The sequence below is a fragment of the Leucoraja erinacea genome, unplaced genomic scaffold, assembly GCF_028641065.1.
Source record: "Leucoraja erinacea ecotype New England unplaced genomic scaffold, Leri_hhj_1 Leri_669S, whole genome shotgun sequence".
In the NCBI taxonomy this organism is placed as follows: Eukaryota; Metazoa; Chordata; class Chondrichthyes; order Rajiformes; family Rajidae; genus Leucoraja; species Leucoraja erinaceus.
Genome location: NW_026576585.1, coordinates 23,767 through 35,834, shown reverse-complemented (window position 1 = coordinate 35,834; position 12,068 = coordinate 23,767). Strand labels below are relative to the sequence as shown.

The 12,068-nt window shown below is 39.7% G+C and overlaps 1 protein-coding gene across 1 annotated transcript; it reads right to left on the bottom strand.

Annotated features, from left to right (window-relative positions):
- Nucleotides 1–9,221: 9,221 nt before the first annotated feature.
- LOC129694440 (late histone H2B.L4-like) lies at nt 9,222–10,337 on the bottom strand. The gene has a single exon (XM_055631158.1). It carries the CDS (start codon nt 10,249–10,251, stop codon nt 9,886–9,888), a length of 366 nt encoding a protein of 121 aa, XP_055487133.1. The 5' UTR covers nt 10,252–10,337; the 3' UTR covers nt 9,222–9,885.
- Between the last annotated feature and the right edge of the window lie 1,731 nt (nt 10,338–12,068).

The window sequence follows — 12,068 nt, the reverse complement described above, 5'->3', positions numbered from 1 at the left end:
TTCTGGAATTCCTGGCAAGCCTCCATTACGATGAGAGGCTCAGTCATAGTGCCATCAACTGCGCCAGAAGTGCTCTGTCAACATACCTGTGGCAAGGAACAGAGTGGCATTCTGTTGGGACACACCCTGGTAACCAAACTCATGAGGGGCATTTTAATGTTAATCCCCCAAGAACCAGGTACTCCCAAATATGGGATGTGAGCATTGTACTGACCATGTTAAGAAACTGGTCTCCAGCTACAGCTCTGTCCCTACAGAAACTGACTATGAAAACAGTCATGCTGATGGCCTTGGTCACGGCACAAAGGGTCCAGTCACTACAGAAACTAAGGCTGGACAACATGACTATTTCATCTGGAAATTTAACTTTTCACATCAATGAATTAGTCAAACAGAACAGACAGGGGTCAGCAGGCCTAAAAACAGAATTCAGGGCCTACCCGACAGATGATCGTCTCTGTATTGTAACACACTTACTATTATATATGGAGTATACTAAGATCATCAGAGGGAAAGAAATGTCACTTTTAATCAGCTACAAACAGCCACTCAAAACAGTGACAGTCCAGATCATCTCTAGATGGCTAAAACAGGTCCTAATAAAGGCTGGAGTAGACACTAGCATTTTAAATCTCACTCCACCACGGCTGCAGCTACATCGGCAGCTATGAAGTTGGATGTTCCTATGGCCAAATCCTCAAGACAGCAGGATGGTCAACGGAGAAAACTTTCCAATGATTTTATAACATTGAACCTGGAACATTTGCAGAAACAATTTTAAGTTCTGTAATATAATTCACCCCATAAATAGGGGCTATAATTTGGTGTTAATATATTTATCGTTGGGTTTTCAATATCGTATTGATGTCTAATGATGTTAACACTATTCTCCCCATAATCAAGGCAGATGTGATGCATGGACTCGTTTCCACGGCATGAAATCACAGAGCTTTAAAATCTTCACGTAGTCACTCACGTGACTCCGAAGTAAAATAGTAAGATTAAAGGAGAACTTACCAGTTTGAAGTTTGATCGTTATTTTATGAGGAGTAACGTTGAGGGATTACGTGCCCTCCGCTCCCACCCTTGATCATATACTCAACTGGTATCTCTTCTCTAATCTTACTATGTTTAGTCATTACAGTTATCTGTGATTTCACACCGCTGCTTTGAAGAATGACACGCATGCGTCCTGGCGGGGTTCTTCACGTATTCCCTCAACGTTACTCCTCATAAAATAACGATCAAACTTCAAAGTAGTAAGTTCTCGTTTAATCTTACTATTTTTGAATAAACGTTCTGGGACGAGTGTATACCGTTTCTCCAAAACGTGATGACCTCTACTACTTGAGACTGCTTCTCCATCACATAAAAGGGACAGTATCCTTTGATTCATTGAAAACACATGATGGATTAATTTATCCTTTCTTCAAAGACGTCTGCAGACAAAGAGGTTTGTTGCAGACTGACGACCATTGGCAATAAACAATGGAAGATGCTGAGAACACAAGACTCCCCAGTGCAATGAGAGATTTGTTTGTTCATTTGTTGACGAATACTGAGATCAACGATCCTCGACAATTATGGGATCACTTCAAGAACTTCGATCTATTTTGCCAAAATGTCAGTATAAGTTTTTTTGCCGTTATTAAGGAATGATTTTTGAAACATATTCAATTTATTTCCGTCTTCCAATAATCCAAATATAATCAATTCAGTGTTAGGATCAAGTTTTATCTTAAGTAATTTTGTGAAAATTTCAAAGATTTCGCTCCAAAATTTGTGTGATTTTATACAAGAAACAAAAGAGTGTGTTATAGTGGCATTCTGAGATAAACATTTATCACAAATGGGGGAAGTATTTGGGTAGAATTTGTGCAATCTAGTTTTCCAAGAATATAATCTGTGTAGAATTTTAAATTGAATTAAATTAAGTCTTGCATTAATCGAACATTTATGTATATATATATTAAGTGTTTTTCCCAAGTTTCTTTCAGAATTTTTATCAGTAGTTCTCATTCCTATTCTTCTCTAAGTGCCTCTGTCTGTGGTAATTCTATATTTAAGATACTATTGTATAAATATGATATTAATTTCCTTGATTCAGCCTTATTGTTCATTGCGTCTTCCAATGAGTCTAGAGTTAAGGTTTGGTATCCTTGTATATATTTTTTCAGGAAGTCACGGATCTGAAGATATTTAAAGTATTGGTTATTTTTCAGCTTGTAATTTAATTGTAATTGTTGAAATGACAGCAAATTTCTCATTTCGTACATATCACCGATCCGTTTAAATCCTAATTTTTCCCATTGGTTATATGTTTTATCAGTGACAGTTGGTTTAAATGCTGGATTATTAACTAATGGGGTTAAAAGTGATAGATTTCTTAATTTTAAAGTTAATATTATTTGTTTCCAAATTCGTATTGTATTATGGATGATTGGGTTCTTCTTGTATATTGTGTTGTTCATTTTTATTGGGGAGAAGAGGATCGCTCCTATATTAAAAGGAGAACATTTATCCATTCTGACTGTTGGGCCGAAATGTCCAAACAATAGATTATATTTTTCATATGCACTGCCCAGTAGTAGTAAAAAATGTTCGGGAGTGAAAGTCCCACTGCGTCTTTGGGTTTACATAAATGTTTTCTTTGGATTCTATGTGATTCATAGTCCCTAATGAAATTTGTAATATTAGAATCTAGCTTTTTAAAGAAGTTTTTTGGTGTGTATAATGGTATTGATTGGAATAGGTATAATATTTGTGGTAAAAAAAAAAATCATTTTTATAGCATTGATTCTGCCTATTAAGGACAATGGCAATTTTTTCCAGAATTTAATCTGCGCATTCAATTTAGTTAATAACGGCATGGAATTAACATTAAATAAAGATTTATATTTCTAGTAATTTGGATACCCAAGTATTTAAATTATTCTGTTGTGATTTTAAAAGGAAATTTTAATATATGTTGTATTGTATTCAAATTTATTGTCATTGTCTCAATTTGAGACAATGAAATGAATTTCCCTTACAGGCAGTATCATAAAAAAAATCACAAAAAAAAAAATAATAATAAAAATAAATAATAAATAAATAATACAACATATTAAAAATAAAATTGAAATTGAATTAAAAATTTAAAAAAAGCACAAACACAGAAAGTCCACGACACAACATAACATAAATGGCACCAAGGTGAGGAAGGCACCATAGTCCAGCCAGCCTCCCCTCCATGTTCATCCGTGGTCGGGACCTTCCGAGCACCCGCAGTCGCCGCCCCGGGTGGCCCGATGTTCAGGCCCTCACGCCGGGCTGGTGGAACGCCGACGCCGAACCCCGACGGTGAGCATCCTCCTCCTCAGCGGCCCGGACCTTCTGATCAGCCGCCTCCCGCTGCCGGAGTCCGCATGTGTCGATTCTTAAGGTTTTAATGTCATAATTTCACTTTTATTCCAGTTTATTCTATAACCAGAAAAAGATCTGAATTCCTCTATTAAGTATAATAAATTTGGTAAACTGGTTTGCGATTTTATGATGTATAAAAGTATATTGTCTGCGTAAAATGAGATTTTATTATTTGCATCTTTGGTATTATATCCCCCAATATTCAGATGAGTTCTTATACTTTCTGCTAAGGGCTCTATCACAAGGGCAAATAGCAGGGGTGATAGTGCACATCCCTGTCTATTGCCCCTTGATAGTTGGAATTTTGAAGATAACATATATTTGGTTAGTATTCTTGTTGTCGGGTTGTCATATAATTTTATCCATAGAACGAAATTCTCTCCCATGTTAAATTTTTGCAGTACTTTATACAAATAGTACCATTCTACTTGATCAACTGCTTTCTCTGCGTCCAGAGCAACGATTGATACATCTTCTTCTTCTATTTTATGTGAATACATTATATTAAACAAGCGTCTCAGATTATTAAATGAGTATCTTTTAGGTATGAACCCCGTTTGATCTGGGTTTATTAATTTACTAATATATTTACTCAATCTTCTCGCTAGGGTCTTTGCTAGAATTTTCTGATCTGTATTTAAAAGTGTTATAGCTCTATATGAACCTGGTTCTTCTAGGTCTTTTTCTTTTTTAGGTATAAGCGTAATAGTTGATTCGGCTAGTGTTTCTGGTACTATTTTTTCTTTAAAGGCATGGGTATATCGTTTTTGTAACCGTGCGGCGGTTATCTCATGGAATCTCTTATAAAAATCATTATTAAGGCCATCTGGTCCCGATGTCTTGCCATTTTTCAGCGAGTTTATTGTTTCCTCTATTTCTTCAAGTGTAATCTGAGCTCCTATTTCCTCCTGTTCCGAGAGGTCAAGTTTTGGAAGGTTACATTTATCTAATAAGTTTGCAATTTTATTGTCATCTGCTGTGGTTTTAGATGTGTACAAATTTTGATAAAATTGGGTAAATCTTTTGTTAATATCTTTAGGTAGTGTTAATAATTCATCGTGCTCTGATTTAATTTTAATATTTTTTTTTCCTTTCCTCGTCTTTTCAGTTGACGAGCTAAAAGTTTATGTGGTTTATCACCAAATTTAAAGTGTTCCTGTTTTGTAATTTGGAATAATCTTATCACTCTTGCCGATAAAATTCTGTTTAATTTAAATCTCAATAATGTTATCTTATTATGTTTATCTGTATTTGGGTCTCTGGCATTGTCTAACTCTAATTGTCTGATTTCTTGTTCTAACTTCAATTGTTCTATATATTTTTTTTATTTAGGAAGGTTTGATATGAAATTATAATGCCTCTAATAAATGCTTTAAAAGTTTCCCATAATAAAGAGGGTGAAATACCTGGCGTATCGTTAATCTAAAAAAAATAATAATTTGTTGTTTTAAGTATGTGTAACCTTGTGGGTTATTTAGAATTTGGGGGTTGAACCTCCAGAAGGATTTTTTGCCAGGCATGCCTTCAACTTTTAATATAAAAGTTAGCGGGGAATGGTCGGAAATAATGCTGTTATGGTATTTGGGATTAATTGTATATGGAATTAATTTCGTGTCTACTAAGAAATAGTCAATTCGTGAGTAAGTTTTATGTACCGCTGAATAAAATGAGTATTCCCTTCCAGTTGGGTTAGCAATTCTCCATACATCTGTTATATTAGTACTTTTATGTGTTTAAAAGTTCACTAGTCTTGGATCTTATGTTACATCTCCTTTGTTTTATAGATTTATCTAAATATGGACCTAAAACGCAATTGAAATTACATTTTGATAGTTAAACTCATATTATATCCAAAATGTTATTAAGGAATTGAGGGTAATCAAAATTAGGAGCATACATTTTTATCATAGTAAGTTGGGTGGAATACATTTCTCCAGAATCTATAACATACCTTCCCTCTTTATCTGATATAGTATTCTTTAATTTGAATGGTATGCCTTTCCGGATGATAATAGCCATACCTCTAGATTTAGAAGTAAATGAAGAATAGAATGTTTGACCTATCCAATTTGCCTTAAATCTTATCTGTGTTTGTTGTTTCATATGAGTTTCCTGCAGAAACATTATGTCAGCGTTGAGTGATTTTAATTGGGCAAAGATTTTGCCCCTTTTAATTGGTTCATTAGCACCCCTTATGTTCCAACTACAGAACGCGATTCCTCCATTCTTTGTATGTCTGTCGTCTTGCATTTTGAATTAATTTGATATCTTTAAGTCATATGGTGCAAACAAATACCTCAGAACTTTGGGCATTCGGTAGTCGTCCCAAACTTTTGCGTTTATTTGTCATCTCCTTAAAAAAAAAAGAGTTATGATAAAAATAAAAAAGTAAGTCGTGGTGATTTAAAAAAAAGTGATTTTAAGGTATCTAAGAGGAGATACCTTAAAGGGGAGGGGCCACCTAAGGTGGCAAGATCTTGATGGACTTCCGTTGATGTTAATCTACATTCAGCTCCGCCCCCATGACCAAGTGTCCTAAAAGGCTGGGATTAATATTTGTGGGATTTATCCAACCAGAGCAAGAAAGGAGAAAGAGAAAGACATTTAGTTCTAATATCTTAGTTCTAGATATATATATGCCTTTTCAAATAATCGGGCAATAAGTATATACTAAGATTTACCATATATAAATTGTTACATTGTTTCCCCCATTTAAAACCCAGTTTTATATCTTAGACAAAAGCAGGCTCCGAGGGGTTAAACATACTATCACGTATATGACTCTCCTCCCCCCTCGATCACCCATGGTTATGTTAGTATTATTGTTAACATTTTAGTTAATTACTATGTATTTGTATACATCATTATTTTTACATCATTATTTTCTTTAAGCTTAATTAAAGTACCAGGGAGATAACATGTCTGGCCAGTGTCTGTAAGGGGATTCCGCCATCTTAATGAATGAAATATATTTTGTTAAAAAGGTCTTATCTTCGCCGGTGTTCCATTCTAGATTTAACTTTGTTCTTTAACGATGTCTTGTGCATATTTAAATGCTTGTTCTGGATCCGTTAAAGCACATTCAGCAGAGTTATAGGTGATCCTCATTTTTGCAGGATACATTAATCCATATTGTACACTGGGGAGACCTTTCCGAATATGTCTTGTCTTTGAGAACAGTTCCCTTTTTTCCCCACAATTTCAGGGGGATAATCGCGGAAAAATCTGAGATTATCTCCTTCATGTATCAGATTCGATCCGTAGGAATCTTTTTCATTATGTCTTCTAATGCAGAAATGTCAAGAGGTAGCTAATGTAACCCCACTTTTTAAAAAGGGAGGGTGAGAGAAAACGGGGAATTACAGACCAGTTAGTCTAACATCGGTAGTGGGGAAAATGCTAGAGTCAGTTATTAAAGATGGGATAGCAGCACATTTGGAAAGTGGTGAAATCATTGGACAAAGTCAGCATGGATTTTTGAAAGGTAAATCATGTCTGACGAATCTTATAGAATTTTTCGAGGATGTAACTAGTAGAGTGGATAAGGGAGAACCAGTGGATGTGTTATGTCTGGACTTTCAGAAAGCTTTCGACAAAGTCCCACATAAGAGATTAGCATGCAAACTTAAAGCACATGGTATTGTGGGTTCAATATTGATGTGGGTAGAGAACTGGCTTGCAGACAGAAAGCAAAGAGTAGGAGTAAATGGGTCCTCTACAGAATGGCAGGCACTGACTTGTGGGGTACCACAAGGCTCAATGCTGGGACCCCAGTTATTTACAACTTATATTAATGATTTGGACGAGGGAATTGAATGCAACATCTCAAGTTTGCGGATGACACAAAGCTGGGGGGCAGCATTAGCTGTAAGAATGATGCTAGGAGGCTACAAGGTGACTTAGATAGGTTTGGTGAGTGGGCAAATGCATGGCAGATGCAGTATAATGTGGATAAATGTGAGGTTATCCACTTTGGTGGCAAGAACAGGAAAGTAGACTATTATCTGAATGGTGGCCAATCAGGAAAAGGGGAGATGCAACGAGACCTGGGTGTCATGGTACACCAGTCATTGAAAGTAGGCATGCAGGTGCAGCAGGCAGTGAAGAAAGTGAATGGTATGTTAGCATTCATAGCAAAAGGATTTGAGTATAGGAGCAGGGAGGTTCTACTGCAGTTGCACAGGGCCTTGGTGAGACCACACCTGGAGTATTGCGCACAGTTTTGGTCTCCTAATCTAAGGAAATACATTCTTGCCATAGAGGGAGTACAGAGAAGGTTAACCAGACTGATTCCTGGGATGGCAGGACTTTCATATGAAGAAAGATTGGATAGACTCGGCTTGTACTCGCTAGCATTTAGAAGATTAATGGGGGATCTTATAGAAACTTACAAAATTCTTAAGGGGTTGGACAGGCTAGATGCAGAAAGACCATTCCCGATGTTGGGGAAGTCCCGAACAAGGGGTCACAGTTTGAGGATAAGGGGGAAGTCTTTCAGGACCGAGATGAGAACATTTTTTTCACACAGAGAGTGGTGAATCTGCGGAATTCTCTGCCACAGGCGGTGGTTGAGGCCAGTTCATTGGCTATATTTAAGAGGGAGTTAGATGTGGCCCTTGTGGCTAAAGGAATCAGGGGGTATGGAGAGAAGGCAGGTACAGGATACTGAGTTGGATGGTCAGCAGTGATCATATTGAATGGCGGTGCAGGCTCAAAGGGCCAAATGGCTTAATCCTGCACCTATTTTCTATGTTTCTATTCATCAACATGGAAAGGAATGAGAAATTCGTGCACTTACTGTGCCAACTAGGTCTCTGGTAGACACCACACGACAACTGTTACACAAAATGTATTTGTGTATTCTGATGCCACTTTCGGAAACTTGTCATCAATGCGCTATCTTTTCTCATATTTGTTGTTGATACTGTTAGTCATGAACCCAATAAAGTGCTTGTCATTTGAAATTTGTCTTATATTTGTGCGCAGCTTTGTAAATATATATATGCATATATTTATATATATATGCATATATTTATATGTGAATACTTATATATATAATTGCCTTTATGGTTTATGTACATCATCTGACAAATAAGAGAGTAATAGTTGATGCTTTAAATCAAAGTTCCTTCTGATCCATGAGAAGGAAATGTATTTATCTCTAACTTGTCTCTCACACACAGGCACACACATTCATATAAATATATATATATAAGTTGAATTTAATTTTGTGCAACGTGTGTGTTGAAGCAATAGAAGGGAAGATACACAATACAATGCAAGGGAAACTACGCAAAGGAGGGGGCTGGGGAGGAAGGATGGGCGGGCAATGGGGAAAACAATAACACTACAATTAACTAATTTTTAATATGCGAGGTGAAAGATGAGCTGTATCAAACACCATAGATGCTGCTGCACCCGCTGAGTCTCTCCAGCATTTTTGTGTACCTTCGATTTTCCAGCATCTGCAGTTCCTTCTTAAACACTGTTCCCTACAACTCTGATTACACCAAAGATGATAGAGCGGATTACACACACCCTATAATCTTTGGATTACACAGCGGGAGGCATAACGGAAGTCGCGTTTTGCATTAACAAATGGCGGCCGTGACGTTCCGTTATGTACTTTACCTCAGTGCGTTGATTTAAGTTGGAGCTCCACTCTATGATCTTTGCTCCTTAGTGTCGGGTTCCCCCCCCGGAGACAGGCGCTCGCTTGGACATTTTCTTGTCCGTCGTGAGCTCACAGGGGGTTTCGGCCGCCCGCTTCTTTGCACTTTTCTGGGCGGCAGGTTTGGCAGCTGTCGGGCGGAGAGTGGCCGCGGAAATGCCGGTGCCGTCCTCTGCTGGAGCGCTCTTGTTAGCTATAACGCTGACCGACTGGTTGGGCCGGGCGCCGGCCTTGTCAATCCCGTAGCCGGTCACCGAGAGCGTTTTCATTGCGGGCCCCAGCTTGGGAGCCTGACACTCCTTGATGGCGGCTACGACAAGATCTGCTCGGCCAGTGGCCGCCATCGACCGCCTTCTTCTTGGCGGCAGCAAGTACGGCGGGGGGAACGGGGCCACCGGCCAGATCAGGAGGGACAGGGGCGTGGACATTCGTCTTGACGGGAACGGTCTCGGCCATCTTCACTCCTAGACTGATGGAAGTGGCAGCTCTGAGCAGGACCACGGTTTACAAAAACTAAAGCCGGACAGAGGACGTTTGGCCGCTCCTATAACCGCAGTGGAGCTGCCCAATCCGTTGCTCCTAACGCCACTCAGCCGCGTCTCTGATCACCATCTCACCACTCACTTCCCCCCTCATTGGGAAGCTCTGGGTTTAGTGCAGCCATTGTACAAAATGAAGACCGTTTCTCCATTCATGATGAAAGTCGAGGAGAAAAGGAAAGTCTGTGCAAAGATTAATTGTCGAATTAGTAAATCTTTACCGAAAATATGGGTGGTTCTTAAAAGAACCGTTTTCGGTTTTTCTTGTCTTTATTTGGAGCTGGTGTACTTTGTCACCGCCTTTGTCCCTTCCGACACGGCGTGTTTAGCCAGCTCACCGGGCAGAAGCAGGCGCACGGCGGTCTGGATCTCTCTGGAGCTGATGGTGGACCGTTTGTTGTGATAAGCCAGGCGGGACGCCTCGCCCGTGATGCGCTCAAAAATATCATTGACGAACGAGCTCATAATGTCCATGGCCTTGGAAGAGATGCCGGTATCAGGGTGAACCTGCTTCTTCACTTTGTAGATGTAACTGGAGTAACTCTGTTTCCTCGACTTCTTGCGTTTTTTCCCCACTGGTTTCGGTAAGGTTTTCTTTGCGCCCTTCTTGGGAGCTGCTTTCTGCTGCTCCAGCATTTTCTCAGATTTCAAACACAAACAAGTGGGCGCTCGGAGCGCGGATTAAATAGGCAGCGCCGTCGCCCTATGCTAATGAGCGATGGAGCAGCAACGGATCTCATTGGTAGATCGGAGAGATGAATAATTACCTTTCTATTTAGACGTTCTGATTAGATATCTGAGGGGAAACGACACAATCCCTCCCTCCACCAATGGGAAGCCGTTTCCACCACCCCGTGTTGTGTCCGGGTCACACTGCGGACCAAAGATCCTAGAGGGATTTTTATTTACATCGTTTTACGTCATACAATTAAAAGCAACAGCTCTCAAAAACACATTTTAATACGGACATTCACCAAAGTGACTCCTACACATTCCTCACTGTGATGGAAGGCGAAATAAAGTTCAAGTCCCTTCCTTTTGTTCTTCCTCGGTCGGGGGCCTCAAGCCCCCCGTTCAAACTCCGTTCAATGGTGAACTCCTCTTGGTCTCCAGGCCTATAGTGCTGCACAAATCACTGCACCACATGCATCTATTTATTCCTTTTTCACAAGGTTCATGCAGCTGGTATAAATTTGTATTGTTGTTGTTGGATATTAACTTGCTGACATGGAAAGAGATGCAGTGAGCATTCAATAGTTCAGACTTCTGTGCGAATTAAGGGGCTGCTTGATGGGCTGAGGGTAATCGAGATTGTCTGATTGTCATTCTTTTGGAAGAACTGATGGAAGTTCTTATGGAAAAGCTGATGAATTGACTACGGGATGAGCTGGTGGGCTCGAGGATTGCTGGATGAGTGTTCTAGAAATATAGAAAATAGGTGCAGGAGGAGGCCATTTGGCACTTCGAGCCAGCACCGCCATTCATTGTGATCATGGCTGATCAGCCCCAATCGATAACCCATGCCTGCCTTCTCCCCATATCCCTTGATTCCACTAGCCCCTAGAGATCTATCTAACTCTCTCTTAAATCCACCAAGTGATTTGGCCTCCACTGCCCTCTGTGGCAGGGAATTCCACAAATTCACAACTCTCTGGGTGAAAAAGTTTTTTCTCACCTCAGTCTTAAATGGCCTCCACTTTGTTCTAAGACTGTGGCCCCTGGTTCTGGACTCACCCAACATTGGGAACATTTTTCCTGTATCTAGCTTGTTCAGTCCTTTTATTCATTTAGATGTTTCTATAAGATCCCCTTGCATCTAACAAGAGTGTTTTATTGTCATGTAGAACAATTTCCTGCATCTAGCTTGTCCCAGATAGAACAATTAAATTCTTACTTTCAGCAGCACAACAGAATCTGTAAACATAGTACACTGTAAACAATATGATAAGATATCCCCTCATCCTTCTAAACTCCAGTGAATACAAGCCTAGTCTTTTAAATCTTTCCTCATATGACAGTTCTGTTAGGTTATTTGATGGTTAGGACAGGTTTAGAGGGTTATGGGCCAAATGCAGGCATGTGGGACTAGTGTAGATGGGACATGTTGGCCAGCGTGGGCATGTTGAGCTGAAGGGCCTGCTTCTACGCTGTGAGACTAGGTGATCTGTTGAGGCTGGTGGTATGCCATGAGGAACAATGGGCATGGACCTTTGTAAACCACCACCTGGTTGAGTCTCCTTGAGTCACCATCGGCATTGATAACATCAGTCAGGGGTTGATGATCTGCAAAAAACAAGTTGGTCTCATTCTTGTTCTCTCATGCGATACAGGCAGCAGCTCTAAACTGCCTGTGTTTGCCCTCTTGGCTGTCTTGTCAAATTACGCTGGAGATTAGAGTCACCCCTGAAACAAACAGTGCCTTGTGATCCACAGGGGGAAAATAAAATCTAAAT

Coding starts and splice junctions, on each gene's coding strand:
- LOC129694440 (XM_055631158.1), bottom strand. CDS start 10,251: ATGCTGGAGCAGCAGAAAGCAGCTCCCAAGAAGGGCGCAAAGAAAACC.